The sequence below is a fragment of the Electrophorus electricus genome, chromosome 5 (genome assembly GCF_041902795.1).
Source record: "Electrophorus electricus isolate QZ-2024a chromosome 5, ASM4190279v1, whole genome shotgun sequence".
NCBI lineage: Eukaryota > Metazoa > Chordata > Actinopteri > Gymnotiformes > Gymnotidae > Electrophorus > Electrophorus electricus.
Genome location: NC_137501.1, coordinates 6,004,497 through 6,020,162, shown reverse-complemented (window position 1 = coordinate 6,020,162; position 15,666 = coordinate 6,004,497). Strand labels below are relative to the sequence as shown.

Sequence of the window (15,666 nt, the reverse complement as noted above, 5' to 3'; positions counted from 1 at the left end):
GTAGATTCACATATGGCCCAGAGAAGAGAAACTGGAGACAGTGGTCTGAAAGTCTTTAGCTGGCTCACTTGCATTCATCATCCCATGTTTACTGCGGTAAAGCTACAACAAAAACAGACACTGTCAAATTCACCTTTGTGATCATCAACATGACTGATTGAACAGACATAGTTATAGAGATTCTTAGAGATATTTAGAGCTTTTAGCTTGCAGCTTTGCTGTGATATTGTGTTTGTCTCCATTTTTACCATTAAGATTGTCCAGGTGTGTGATAAGTTTCTTCACCCAGGGATATCGTGCATCCTCTAAGGGAGGAGAACAGATTTTCTTGTTCTTCCTTGTGATGAAGCTAAACAGGAGAGGCAGGTAGACAGCGAGAAGGTGAGTAGTGGTATGCTAATGAGAGTGGCGAGTGGGTGTGGATGGAGGTGTGGCTGAAGGCATCCCAGCCGGTGCACTGGCCGCAAACACTTACACAGTCGCCGGAATGCGGCAAGCACTCTTCTCTTGCATTGTGTATGACACTGCAATGTGCCGAGGAAGGAATTGTCCTGTGGTGGTCAGACAGCAGTCAATGGCATGATCAGTGAAACCTAGAGAGGAGAGAGATAATAACGTAGCATAAATGATCAAGATACTGGCATCAGTGAAGGTATATGTGATGCAGTTCCTTTGCTGTTTTAAACTGATCAAAAATGAACAAATGAGGTAAAACTCATGATTTGATGAATGCAACCCTGCAGTAGAGACATTTGCTTCCTGTTGCTTCTTGGAGGTCAGCACTATGTGGGTGACTTACAGGAAATCAAACAGAAAGGCCCACAGATAGCCCCCTGAGAACTCAGCCAAGGTCATGACATAGCAGTGCCATTGACCTTAATAGCCGACATAGATGCATTGTGCAAAGTTCATACTGTGCACAATAGTACTTCAGTACAAAACCCAGCAGTGAGCAGCTAGCCACTTGTGCAGGGTCCTTCGAACCAAGATGGTCTCAACTTCAACAATTAGCATCCCAATTCCCTACCACTAGTCACAGCGAAGTAGGAATGGCCTACCAGCTTCTTTTCAGTGTTTTCAAGTGTGTGTGTGTATGTGTGTGTTTGCATTTGCATGCGCGCGTGTGTGCACGTATATGCTGATCTTACCGTCCGCGCTGCACCAGAACAGTGCCGTAGAGAGGATAAAAGCAGTGCTAGCAGTCAGCATGTCTGTCTGTGATCCGCAAGTCTCTGACTATCAGACGTTAAGTGTGAGGTGCAGGACGATGCCGATGCCCAGGTACGCGCCAGTCCGTTCTATTTATACACCTGCAGTGCCTCTTTATGGCATTTCCGATTTGGCTTTCCTTATCTCGGATAGGCATCAGCTCTGGAGGCATCTTCACACTCCACCTCTCCAGTAGCACACTTCCCGTCACATCTCCTCCCCTCTATCCCATCCTTTGGATGCGGTCCCATCTCATTGGAGGTTGTCATTACTGGGCATGAACTTGTCTTTTCATAAGCACCTCAAAGAAAAGGTTTTAAAAAAATGCTTATGGCAGGTTAAGTGCTACAGTACAAAGGCATGCCTTGTCATGGCTGTTCGCACTACCACTAAGACAAAAAAAAACCAAAACAAAACACATTTCCAACTCTAGCAAACATATTTCAAACTCTAGTATGATATAAAGCATTGCTTTTTTAATCCCACTGATGTCATGCAATGGGCCTGTTCAACTTAATAGAGCCTTCTGGTCTCTATAATTATTCATTCTCAAAGGCTCATCTGCCTGCTGCACCATTAACGGGCCTAAACATGAGAACAAGAACCATCATGTTCTAAGGAAGCAGCAGTCCGTTCCTGAGAATCTCAGCCATGTTCCTGTTCCATTCTGCACTACTAAGCACAGCAGCAATTTTTTCATTTTCTTTCACATGTTAGAACTTCCAACTTCTTGTTATCTGTTTGTCTGCTCTGTGTCAGTTGTGTGATACCAGAACTAGGTTTCTATTTCTAAGGAATACAAATGGCATGCCTGCTAATGGACCTGAGGATGTGCTCTCCTGAAAAACAAATTCTTCTCAGTACTTTGACAATGAGCAAGCCCGGGGATCAGTTAAGGGGTGTGTGTTTCTATGAGCATTGTTCTAGAAGTCCAAGATGGCCCTTTTTATAAACAAAAATGATGTCCCTTTTTGGGACATCATTTGAGCATTGACTGCCCATTTCACAAATAGACGTATATCGAACTACTGTTACTCTCATATAGCTCTTTTAATCAAGTAGAGACCGAGTAACCAGTGAACAGCTAACTACACATACAATCATTAAAACTGATTTTAGTGTATTGTATGGTAGTTTGTTTGTGTGTGTGTGTGTGTGTGTGTGTGTGTGTGTGTGTGTGCGTGCGCAAGGTGCAGTGCCTGCAATTACTGTAACTCAGTTGTACAAACAACATTTAATATTTCAAACTGCTGCATGTTTACTTTGGCAGGAGTGGCCTGGTCTTATTTATCTGTCATTTACACTAATAAACTGAGAACAAAAGAAAGAATACTTTAGAATGAGAACTGGTTCTGAAAGCACTTGTTTTCAGCTGGTCTCCACAGAAGTGGACAGAAGAGGAACTAGAAAAACCCCCTTTACATTCAGTTCGGTGAAACCCCTTAGTCTCAAAAGATCACAAGTAGTATTTTTACTGCATTAAGCACATAACCAAAACATGGGGTACTGAAATTTAAACTGCTATATTGTGTGTACACACAATGCAGCAAAGGAACAAAGGCAGAGGTTTGGCTGGCAAGGCCCTGGACAGTTTTGATGACACAGCAGTTCGTTTTAGAGGTGAACCCTAACCGGTCTTATCAGTTCCGTTACTCTACCTGGAACTGTAGGTGACTTGAACTTGGGTCAAATGGAGAATTGAAAATACATTTGGTTGCGCTTTTCCGTCAGTGTACCTGCGATGGACTAAACAAAGGAATCAAAAGCCACAGTGAAGCAGAGACCTGCACAAGAGGTCTGCATCTGGGGTTATGAGCAGGTAATGTGGTAAATCTGCAATGCAGTCATCACACTGACATTACCGTATTAACCTCCAATTGAAGGCATTATGCCATATCGGTGACATGGGATAAGCATTATGTGGAAAGTGTTGGTGAAAAAACACCCCCTGGGGGGATAACAAAACACAGTTGGCTGTAGATAGACTAAGCAGATGCCAAACGTTGGCCTGAGTTATTCTGTCCATTCCGTCTCGGCTGGTCTACGCAGTGGAGAACTGTAAAACCTCATTGCTTCATGGGAGATGATTCTGTCTCGTTTTGAGCTGCCGTTAATGTATTTACCAAAAATGTACTGGGCTGTGGCCATATCTAGGAAAAGGCAGCTGTCAGGAATGATGTATGCATTGGTAAATGTTCAACACATGATTACATTTTATTCCAGAAACAAGGAGCATTGTTTATTTATCGCCTCAAATGATTATGCAATACTGGTCTCATGTTAGCAAGCTGCTTTTTCTTTTGCCAACTGAAAACACTAAGAATCCTATCCAGGGAGGCAGGGTTTCACTCCCTTTCTGTTATGATTACTGTAAGTCTTAGTGTGGGGACTTTCACTGCAGAGTTGAATTTCTTGTTCTGAGTATCAGGGCAGCTGTGGTAAACCAATAAATAAGAGCTGTGGCCTTTGGCATTGGTTCTAATAGAAAAGATGGAGGTTCCTGGAAGGGTGATGTGGGTCCAAAGACACATTATTTGTTGGATCCAACAAATTTGTTGGATTGTGCAGAAATTGCATAAGTGAAAGCACTCAAAGAGACATTTGAGGCAAGTATAATTTATTCCACCATATGCAACTGAGTTTATATTACAAGAGATTAAGCATACAAAGTCCTCATACATAGCTGAAGACAAAAAAGATATTAATTAGCAATGACAAAAATGTTAGAGTCTCTGTGGTTCTCTAACTTGGGTCACTTGTGAATTGTTTATATCAGTGTAACCAAAGGCTATATACAGGAGAAGGAAGATGGTTTATATGGAACGAATAACGTTCCTCTCACCAGGAAACACATACAGATGTGCACATGCACAGCTGGAGCAAAATCAGCCATTCGAAACTTAATCACAAATTCCCAAAGTCTCTGAATCAGAAACTTTCTAGTCAGTCTGCACCAAGATATGCACGTTCATGTAGTTATGCTGGTGTGCAGGTGTACTGGTGTAATGCACAGTTTGACATGCCATGCATACAGGGGTAGAGTCATGTTATAATTTGTACTTCATGGTATGAGAGAAAGAGCCAAACCCTCACGCATAGCAAAATGAAGCCATTCTGCAATGGACACTTAACATGCAGGTATACTGACCATAAATCAGCTAGACACATTGGATGGGCATGATTTAAGATTTATGATTTAAGGTTCCTATAGGCTAAATACCTCGGCTATGGACTGCACCCATTTTTTTTCAATACTTTAATCACTGTGAATTTCTTTTTAAAACACTGACTATATAACTGTTGTGCATTTATTTCTTTTTTGCTGTTGTTGCTTTTGCATTTTATTGATTTATTATTTTGTTGTTCTTTGTTCCTTTATTCTGCTGTATTTGAAGCACTTTGAATTACCTTTGCAGATTAAATGTGTTTTGCACATAAACCCACCCTGCCAGCGCTCTCTGTACTTACAGTTATGTGCAAAATAATAGCAGTGTGTTTAAAAAACTGAGAAAAAGCTCAGTCCTCATAATACCATTTATTTCCATATACACAAAGGCACTGGGGGCACTGCACATTCAATTCCAAATGAAAACATGAACGAAATATCAATTTTAAACTGAAAATGAAGAAAAAAGAATAACGGGCTGTTCAAAAATAGCAGTGTCTTCATTTTCATTTACAAACTCGAATATTTACGGTATAAACTGAAAGTTGCTTACAGATTTAGCTTTTCTGTTGATCACTGAACTAATATTTAGTTGTATAACCTTTATTTCTGATAAATGCTTTACATCTGTGTGGCATGGAGTCAACCAACATCTGACATCTGCGAACAGATATTCCAGCCCAAGATGACCGGTCTGCATTCCATAGTTCTTCTGCATTCTTTTTGCATCAAAAACAGCATTTTTGATGTCACTCCGCAAATTCTCTATCAGATTGAGGTCTGGGGATTGGCCTGGCCACTTCATAACATCAGTCTTGTTATTCAGGAATCAGGATGTTGCCCGCTTGCTGGTGTGTTTGGGGTCATTGTCCTTCTGAAACACCCATTTCAAGGGCATTTCTTCTTCAGCATAAGGCAACACGGCCTCTTCCAGTATTCTGATATATTCAAACTGGTGCCTGGTATGCGATAAACAGGACCAACTCCAAATATGAGAAACATCCCCAAACCATTATGCTTGCACCTCCATGTTTTACAATCTTCACAGTGTACTGTGGCTTGAATTCAATGTTTATGGATCATCTCACAAACTGTCTTTGGCCTTTAGACCCAATAAGAACAATCTTGCTCTCATCTGTTCATAGAATGTTGCATCTTCTCTTTAGGCCAGGCAGTGTGTTCTTTGGCACACTGTAACCTTTTCAATACTTCTTTTTTTCAGCAATGGTACTTTACGAGGGTTTCTTGCAAATAGAAGGCATCTTCTGATTGTTGCAGTACTCACAGGTAACTGAAGATCTTCTTTGATTTCCCTGGAGCTGATCATTGGATGCTTCTTTGCCATTCTTGTTATTCTAAGAGCTACGTGGATGGTAGTATTTCTTTTCCTACCATGTGTTTCGGGTTTTGTTTGCCATTTTAAAGCATTTGAGATAATTTTAGTTGAGCAGCCAATTATTTTTTGCACTTCTTTGTGTTTTCTCCTCTCCAATCAACTGCTTGATCAAAGTTCTTTCTCCTTCAGTACAATGTCTGGAATGACCCATTTTACTCAATGAGCAAGGGCTAAAACCAGCAGGTACAACATTTGCTGCCCTCCTTCTTTAAATAAGTGCCATAATTGACACCTGTTTCTTCACAGAATGAATGAGCTCACTAATTGAACTCCACACTGCTATTAATTTGAACAATGAATAAATTACACCCAATTAGCAGCGTGCATGTCACGACTGTTTATTCTGTTGGTTGCCCATTACTCAGCTACACCTAGTCATGAATTTTTCCCCATGTTGTATTATCTTTTCTGCCAAAATCAGTAATTAAATACATTAGTGATGTTAAGAGTGCTATTATTTTGCACATAGCTATATATAAATTTTTCAGGCATTCTAGCAGCCTGGCCTATCTGACAAATTCATCAAAGTATGCAGTAGTTTATTCTGAATCAAATATCACTGAAATATCATGAAACTGCCATGATCATGTGGGCTCATACACTTGCTTGCAAGAGGTCCAGCTTGCATTACCAACAATTAGTGTAGGAGGTGAGGAACAGAGTGCTCCTCCTCTCTCCTGCAAGGACATACTTGATTGTCATTGTCAAAGCTTAAATGGATGAGGTAAGGACAATGTTTTACAGTCTGATAATTGCAGGAATCTGAACCTGCAGATGAGTTCCTTTCCTCAGTGATGCAGAAGAAGCCTGTATCTCAGTGAACTCTGTATGTTTAATGTCTGGTGTGGGTGGGACTGTCCATGATGACTAACAGCCCGAGCAGTAGTGTCCTCTCCACAACCTTCTCAGACAGGATCCCATGCCTCAGTATGTCTTGCCACGGAACTGAAAAACACAGGCCTCTTGCAGTAGCACTTGTTATTAACCCTTGAGCACCCCCTGATGATTCTAACCTATGAAATCAGTCTGGCTCTGATGTAAAGGACTTCTTGTAACACAGCCCTGAAGAGATCAACTGTAGTCTTGTGTGGCCTTGGGCTCAGTGTGAGGCATTGCTCTGTGTGGGAACGAAACATTTCACAGGCCTGTTCTGAGTTTTATTGATGGGGGTTTCCCCCAAGTACAGGAATGCACACTATAAGCCATAATCCTGCAGCAGCACACAATGATGGGCTCCACATCTGGACTGAGACCAAGCACTAGAACTAAGGCACTATAGTAGTTATTACTTACAGTACAGTAACTAGTAGAAACTTACAGTTAGTTATCCATCAGACACTAGAGATCCTAGCTCACAAATCCACCTTAGCAGAAATCATGTGAGGACCTTACATTATAAGGTATGATATACAGTGTATGTACATCATACATAATAGCAGGTACTCACAAACGTATAGGATACTGTGGTGTAGTGGTGGGTAGTGAGCAGTTAAAGAGGTGCATGGTTCACTACACGTGGACTTCAGACAGGAAACCAGACATCCTCACAGATACAGCTGATGCCATTACTCTGTGCAAAATTAGAATTAGAATTAGAATTAGTCACTGTGCACTTGCACATGCACAAAAACAAACAAACAAACAAAAACCTTAATTGCCCCCTCTAGTTTGTTTTTTCCTGCTTAAGTTATGATTTTAGCCTGGTAGCATTCTTGATAGCTAGCATGAGGATATGTTTTGGACTACAAAGCACTTCTGTAAGTCGCTATGGACAAGGGAATCTTTCAAATGCTAAAGACCTAAGTGTTTATCACACTGAATATGTCTTCAATGACTATAAGGCTGCAGAACCTAGCCAGTACTGACCTCTGAGGACTGATTTCCTCTATGCTTAACTACAATTTGGACCAAAATTATACCCAATGATTTGAATTGTGCCTAAGCAAAGGGAAACCTGTGAATGCATAAACATCCTTTGACTGGAACTGTTATTATATCCGATTAACTTAAGGAAATCGATGTTAAAAAAAATCATTGCATTCCATGTGCCTACACACACAATTATGCCATTCTATTGCCTACGCATGCATGTGCACACATGCATGCACACACACAAACTCACACACATACACACAAAACCTTAGAACAAAATTTGTATGAAATAATCTGCTTGCTTATTGTTGCAAAACTTGATTTTTCAATTGTTAACTTTTTTTATAATATATTTTCTAACTCAGGATGGCTTAATATATATATTTTTATTTGAAAAAACTTTAACAAATAAGCTTTTAACAAATATACTTTTGCCATTATTTACTTAACCAAATAATTGTATTTAAACAAAATTTAAGTGCAATAAACTGCTCCTGGTTTAGTAATCACTTGTGGTTCACCATTATTGTAGAGAAAATTAGTTCAAATCACAGCCCTTGAGGTCCAAGAACTAGTGATTTATCAGTAAAATCAGTTACATTAACTGATCACTTATTTAATAGTGATTTATCAGTTATATCAGTTACATTAACTGATCACTTATTTAATAGTAATTTATCAGTTACATTAACTGTTCACTTAAGTACCAGTGATTACAAAATTCAGATCAAGATCTAATAATTTTAATCCTTAAAATAAATAAAATGTAATGGATTTAGCAAAATGTTAAATCAGCTATTTACATAAAGGCAGGAATATTTTTAAATGGTATAGAGGCATTGAAATGCTGTAACATAATCAGCAAAAACACTGAGCAATTTCCATCCAATAAATTTGTAGCACAATACCTAGAAGAAGAGTGTATGCGAGTCTATTCATGTTGTTTCAGTCACAAGGTTTAAGGGAAAACTGAAAGTTAGTGAGTGTGAGTTTCAGAGAAAGAGAGAGAGAACATTTTTCTGTGTGTGTGTGTGTGTGTGTGTGTGTGTGTGTGTGTGTGTGTGTGTGTGTGTGTGTGTGTGTGTAAGAGGCACAATAAATACAGGGAGAATCATGCATGCATATTCAAATAATCTTCTACATATCTCTCTGCAGATCCTTGTATGAGCAGGTTTCTGTTTCATCACTACTGACACAAGATGATACTGTTATCATCTAGATAACTAGATGCTTATCCTTCCAGGGTAGCCTAGCACAGTTCATACATTTTGTCTAAAGAATGCAAATGGTGGTGGGAAATGACAGTCAGGTATGATGGACAGTGGATAAAATGCAGCATATGGCAATACCAATATTTTGTATTCACTATTAGGGTTACAGATACAAAAAAAAAAAGACTTCTGTAATTTTGCTATGAAATTAACAGAACACAAAACAATTGTTCTGTGAAAAGTAATAGTTTTACTGAATTAAAGGGTCAATAGATTAAATATATCTATTAAAGAGTTTAATACTAATTTTCTGAAAAAAATTTGCTTCAAGTAAAAGTACTGAAAAAAATCTGCAGTCACAATCATGTTCTCATAACTGATTGCAACTTTGCTAACTTGGTTAATCTCATATAAATCACCTTTTAAGATGAATAAGGATTCATGCTAAATTCATCTCTTTGTTTGAAAGATTTGAAAGGGTTGGGATATCTTCTGGGTTGACTGATTCCTCTCTGTGGTTTGGATGAAAGGGTTACTGCTTTCGGCTCGTCTAATAAGGATTTGTTTCTGACACTGGAGTGACATCTTTTGGTCACACAATAGAACAACTCAGATTACTGTAGCCAACAAAAAAAACCCAGGACGGTGCTATGACACTACACACAAAATGAAAACCAATAACTGAGCTAACAGCTGACCAAGTCGACCTAGAAATCTGTAATATAAAGTAATGCTTTACCAAACATAGCACCCATTTGCAGCATTTAAGTCTAACACGGTATACAGAAGGTAAGAAATGAATCTTTCCCACTATTGTAAAGGAAACCATATGCTGACCACTAAAAACTGAAGTCGTTTTTCTTTCTGGTATTTACACACCGTTGCAAACGTACTGACTTTCTGCGGTTGGCGGGTAGGTAAGGTACAAGTCGATCTATTAAAACCAGTGAAATACAAGGTATTTGCTTTGACGCGTATGTCACCCAGTGTAACGCTATAATAATACTGCTTAATGGAAAGTAACTATCAGTTCATTTCAGAAGGATGACATAGGTATCCGTCCAGGAGAACAGGGAGCTGAAAACCCGTACTGTCCGGCCTAAAGCCAGACGTCTGTCCAACCTAACTCAGCTCTAATACGTTATAGAGTCAATGAGAGCTATTCCAAGGTCGAAGCGTCCATTTTTTGCTAAAACTGCTATATAACAAAACTGTTGTAAAACTTTCAGTGAGGTTTAGCAAATGGTTTATATCGTATTAACACCTGTGGTGTAGGATAGGTACTTGCGGTATACTACGCCTACAGCCTTCAATTTTATGATGTAGATCTTTGCTTATGGGTCATCAGAGGTGTTCATACCACGATATCACAATTGCTTTTTTATATAACTAAATACTGTTCGATGAATAACAAACTCTTGTGGAGAGTCGATAGCCAAATTATCTTAAACAAATAGCAAGGATTACATTTTTTATCCCATTCGTAATGGAAAGTACCCACGATGGCATACCTGGGATCAGGCTTCCACATCCCAGGTTCGCGTCTTGCAGTTCTTCGAGATAATAAAATCTGATCTCAGTTCAGTTTTTACTCACCAAACAGTTTGAGTTGCCTTTCAGCCGCTGTGTACTCTGGGAACAGTTGAACGATTCAAGATGGCGGCGAGCAGGCGACTGCACAAGGTAGAATTCTTTACCTTGTTCTTTCTATGTCACTAATTGTAATTAAGGACAATGTACGCTTTCGTATTACATCAAATATGAGCTCAACTTAATCAGCCAACGGATAATTAATTCGTTTGTTGTTTACTGCCGTTCAAAGTAATGTTTCGTTCAGACGGCGACTCTCGGTTAGCTTTGTAAGCTAACGTTAAACAGTTGCAAACAGAGGAAGAGAGAGAGGCACCGGCAGAGGCCGGGGAAAGAAGCCGGGTGTGGGGTGAACAGGCACGAAACATGTCACACAACAAACGGGTTTTCCCGTGCTTGGTGTGTTAAGAACTGGGGAGATAACTAGCTAATAAACTTATACTATAACTAGGGGACTGTAGGTTAAGTCTCCTTAGATGATGACCGTCGCCCGGGTGTAACCTTAAACGCTGCTCGTTGGTACGCAGAGGGCCAAAAGACGCTTCATCTTCCCCTACTTAACTTAACGCCACTGCTCGTAACGTTAGCTAGTTAACCCACTAGTTGGTAATAGTTTGAAGGAATTAAATCTCCAGTGTTTTATTATCGGGAAAATGCGGATGTGATGGTTCAGAATCGAAAGCGAGCAAAGCAACAGTTAACCTAGCTATGGTCAATCGTAGCGACAATTAAAAATGTCATCGCAGCCAGCTAGCTGGTTAACTTGGTGGCTGTTTAGTTTAAAAAAAAAAACCATCCTTGTACTGGGAGTGAAATATCTTAGCAAGACAGTTTTGTTATATAGCTAGTTAGCTTTAGCAAGGTGTCTATCTACGCCCTTAAGAAAAACGAAACTGTTCTTGGTCAAAAAGGTTTCGTTTTATAATCATAGAGCATATGTGATTTTCATTCGTCAGCCACCCACAGCCACTAGAGCTGTCAGTCTGGGTTCGCAAATGATTCATTCATTCGTCAAACGTAAAAATGTCCGCCGGGCAGAGTAGATATTATTGGTGATCATACGAACGGCGTTTTGTCCAGACTCGACAGAATCGGCGTAGACGAAATGAGCTGATTAAACTGTTTTCCGTGGTTACCTCGGCACACGGTGTCTCAAAATGGGCTTGCAATGAAAACACTTCCTCATCTGATAAGAGAAGCTTCAACTGCTCAGTTAGCCTAGGTCCCTGTAGAGGATTTTTTTAATCCCAAAAAGTAACCTTGTAGGAAGATATATAATGAGCGAGAGAGATAGAGACACGACATATTCAATACTATTGTTCTTTTTACATTTTTAATGAATGACTCGCGGATGTGCAAATATCGTATCTAAATTTGGATTGACGGTGTAGTTAACAAGTTGGAATATTTCTGGAAATGATTTGAGTCTAGTTTGAGGGAGTTCTCAGATAAAAAAAAAAATCCTTTTGATCTGACTGGAAATCCCCATATGAAATGCGTTCATTGTATATTAAAATCTTTGTTTAGGTTTATATTGTAATCCAGAAAATGAACCATAAAGGGCTATCATAAAATGGCAAAAGCGGTACCCTGTTAAAAACCTTTATACCTGTTCACCTTCTTAGGAGCTTGAAGAAATCCGCAAGTCTGGGATGAAAAATTTCCGTAACATTCAAGTTGACGAATCTAATATATTGACATGGCAGGGCCTCATCGTCCCAGTAAGTAACTTCCATGTGCTGAATCATATTGCTTGTTGTGCTTTTCATTTTGTACATTACTGACAGTTATATATATGCTGCTCGGTATGTTTGCACATACATTTTGTGGTTTTGAGTTTCATATTCAGTCAGTTACGTACTAAGACACTGAGTTATTGTTAGTGAGGTTTTACTTTTCTCCTCTCTTGCTGCACTTCTCAATGTTTTTTAAACATTGATATTAAACATTGATATTTACGCCATCTTGTTCCCATCAGCCATATAGATGCTTGCAGGTTTTCACTACATCTTTTTACAAAGAATGCATCAATGGCATTTTGTACTATTATGTAGAAATTTTTTTTGAATAATTTTTAAAGTCCATAATACTGGCCATTATACATATGCACCACCCTATCTATATGTACAGTGTATTGCATATCTTATACTTACCCATGCATGCATCATTTTGTTATTTAACTCACAAATATTGATTCATTTCTGTTATTTTATTGCGTTGTGTGCCTGTATCGTGCTGCTGTACCACCAAAATGTCTTGCAAAGATTTAATAGTGTTCTCGACCCTGACCCTGTTCCCTAGGATAACCCTCCATATGATAAAGGGGCATTCAGGATTGAGATCATCTTCCCTGCAGAATACCCCTTTAAACCTCCTAAGATCACATTCAAGACAAAAATCTACCACCCCAACATTGACGAGAAGGGACAGGTCTGCCTGCCCGTCATTAGTGCAGAGAACTGGAAACCAGCCACCAAAACCGACCAAGGTGAGTGCGCATGCATCGGGTCAGGTGCGGCGCTAAAGACACGCTGGGCGTAGTTGTGGTTTTCATGCCAGTGAAGTGTTGTATCAAGGCAGTCAGATGCAGTGTTATGCTTTGTCAAGCAAGTGTTGTGTCAAAGTAATGGAATTCAGTGTTATCTCTTTCGTGTGATTTGTTTTATTTGTTAGTGTGAAATACGATTACAAGCTGGAAAACTGACAAACCACTTACACAATGTGTACTATAGATCAACAGACACCTTTTTTTAAAGCGGAAATTAAGCTGAAACTGGCTCCAGGCATATTTGTAACGCTCCTGTCTGAAGTTGTGGTTTTGGCTGCTTGTTTTTCAGTCATTCAGTCCCTCATCGCCCTGGTGAATGACCCACAGCCAGAACACCCCCTGAGGGCCGATCTAGCCGAAGAATACTCAAAGGACCGTAAAAAATTCTTTAAGAATGCAGAAGAGTTTACAAAGAAACACGGTGAAAAGCGGCCAGTGGACTAATGACACCTGACAAGTGTGTAGCCCCTCTCCTCCTCCCAACCATAACTGCTCCTCTGCTGTCCTCGACTCCTCTCCCCCCCTGACTCCCCCCTCCCCCTTCCCTGCTCCCCTGTACACACATCATTGTAGTTGAGCTGGAGAATTGCGCCACAACTGCAACCTCCTGTTTTAAAGCAGGACTTTGTCTGGATATCTCACCAGTTTCTCTGCCTGGTGTTAGCTTGAGGCCCTTACTAACTTTCTACTGTTTTATGGTTTGTTTGTTTTTTGGTGTTTGTTTGTTTGTTTGTCTTTTGTTGTTTGTTTTTAGTTTAAAATGGCAGAAGAATTGAATGGGGAAAATTTAAGACTGGAAAGCTGGTAAAACAATTAGAAATCGTGTTAGGGTATATCTGTTGAGTGCTGTCTGACTCTGTTATTAGTGAAATCATCACTGCATCAGTATGCACTTGTTTTGATTTAGGAAGAATGGAAAGAAAATGTAATTTATCATGTATAATACTTTTTTGCTCCATATTTTCACATTTATTCTCTGTAATTTCAAAGAGAGAGGAAAAAAAAATGTTTGATGATTGCATGTGGATGAGGTGATGGTGGCTGCACATCTTGATACTGGCGGAATAAGTAATTGGCAGTAATTTTTCCATGTGATCTTTTTACTTTCACAGCGCTTTTGATGCACTGTATTCTGTGGGAAGGGCTTGGCTCTGCCCCTCCCCTCCTCCGGAACGTTGGATTGGCAGATTCACTGAGTAGTCAACAGCAGAGACAGCCTAGGAACCAATATTGTTACTAAATACTTTGTGTCGCAAAGGGGGGGGGAGGATGAACACAATCTTTGCGTGAGTGAACGTGCTTTTATGGTGATGATTACTAATTTTAAAAACACCCTTTATTTTAACGTTTCACAGGAAGATCTTGTATTGTGTCCATTCTTTCAAGTTAGGGTGTAAAAAATCGTGCCTCTAGTTGTACAGATAAGTTACTGAGGCTCAGAAAGATCACTGTTGCCCATCCTTCCTGTGACAGAATAAACAGTAGCTGGTGACAGACCTTTTTAGAATATACTCTTGCAATTATTTTCATGTATTCAATCAGAATTCTATCAGACTCTCATGCTCTATTATTTTAACTGTTTTAGCCAAGACATTTTACTTGATGCGCAATAGATATTAAGGTGAAGTGTGAATTGACACTTAATAAATAGAGGCCTGTAAGGAGAAATCTTGGTTGATGCTGTATTTAAAAATGTAGTCACACTTGCCCCTCTCAGCTCCCTTCCCATATTAGCACATCTTCAATCTAGGGTTCACTTACTTAAAATTACATTCATTTTTACATCCATTGCACATATTTTGTGTGTTTAAAAAAAAAAGAAAGAAAAAAAAAAGCAAAACCTGATGTACAGTCATGGGAATGACGTTATATACTCAGCAGCGGCTGACTCTGATTGGTCACTCTGAGTGTGCTGACTCTGATTGGTCAAGGATTTCCTAATAAAGCCAGCTAACCAACAATACTATTTGTCTGGGATTCTCCAGTCAAAAAGCTTTGAACCAATGTACTGAAACTTCAAATGTCATTCATTCAATATAAAAAACAGCTTACAAGGCATAGTATTTTCTCCCCACAAATGCATATTTCAGGTATATATTTTAGTTATTTATATATAGATGTAACTTCACATTAGCACTGGTTATTTTTTCAAACTGATTGAGTAGAGAATCATTCTTTCTGTGTTCTGTGGCACGACACAAGGTGGCAGCATTCCACAGAAACTGCTGGATCTCGCACAGATTATAAACTAACCAAATTACTTGTGGAAATGAGTCCTACATGTCATTGCTTGAGGGACCTGGTCTGGATCTGATCAGTTTTGACCTACACAGCTCTAAAGAATACTAGTGCAGTACTCCTAGATCGACACTAACTATTAATCATAAGTGCCACTTCCACATATTTATGTATTTACGCGAGTGTCTTTTTATTGAACACAAGTGGCAAGCTCAGCATCTTATAGCTATGCCTTGAAGGGTTCCTGACTTTCATTACCACAGTGCTTGTTAATGATCAGCTATTATGCTATGGCTGTGTATAAGTGATGTAAAGTTCTGAGAAAGCTGTGGCAGTAGATTGTCTGTACTCTTCTATATAAAGGCTTCAGTGTTCAACTGGTCCTGACTCAAAGGGTGACTTGGGTTTTTTGTGGTTTTAGAAGTGTTTGCAAAGG

At 39.5% G+C, this 15,666-nt stretch overlaps 1 protein-coding gene across 2 annotated transcripts; it reads left to right on the top strand.

The window, feature by feature from the left end:
* Positions 1 to 9,536: 9,536 nt before the first annotated feature.
* On the top strand, positions 9,537 to 14,660 carry ube2l3b (ubiquitin-conjugating enzyme E2L 3b). Of its 2 annotated transcripts, XM_027023166.3 has the most exons (6): positions 9,537 to 9,643; positions 10,475 to 10,537; positions 12,070 to 12,165; positions 12,746 to 12,932; positions 13,282 to 13,449; positions 14,105 to 14,660. In XM_027023166.3, exons 2-5 carry the CDS (start codon positions 10,511 to 10,513, stop codon positions 13,434 to 13,436), a joined length of 465 nt encoding a protein of 154 aa, XP_026878967.1. In that variant the 5' UTR covers positions 9,537 to 9,643; positions 10,475 to 10,510; the 3' UTR covers positions 13,437 to 13,449; positions 14,105 to 14,660. The 2 variants fall into 2 exon arrangements, with proteins under 2 accessions (XP_026878967.1, XP_035385889.1); XM_035529996.2 differs by lacking the exon at positions 9,537 to 9,643 and having other exon boundaries at positions 10,458 to 10,537.
* The last annotated feature ends 1,006 nt before the right edge of the window (positions 14,661 to 15,666 follow it).

Excerpts from the sequence above, each read along its gene's own strand:
- ube2l3b (XM_027023166.3), top strand. The coding sequence starts at position 10,511 with ATGGCGGCGAGCAGGCGACTGCACAAG. Across the intron at positions 12,166-12,745 it reads GGCAGGGCCTCATCGTCCCA|GATAACCCTCCATATGATAA; the intron begins GTAAGTAACTTC and ends CCTGTTCCCTAG. Across the intron at positions 12,933-13,281 it reads AGCCACCAAAACCGACCAAG|TCATTCAGTCCCTCATCGCC; the intron begins GTGAGTGCGCAT and ends CTTGTTTTTCAG.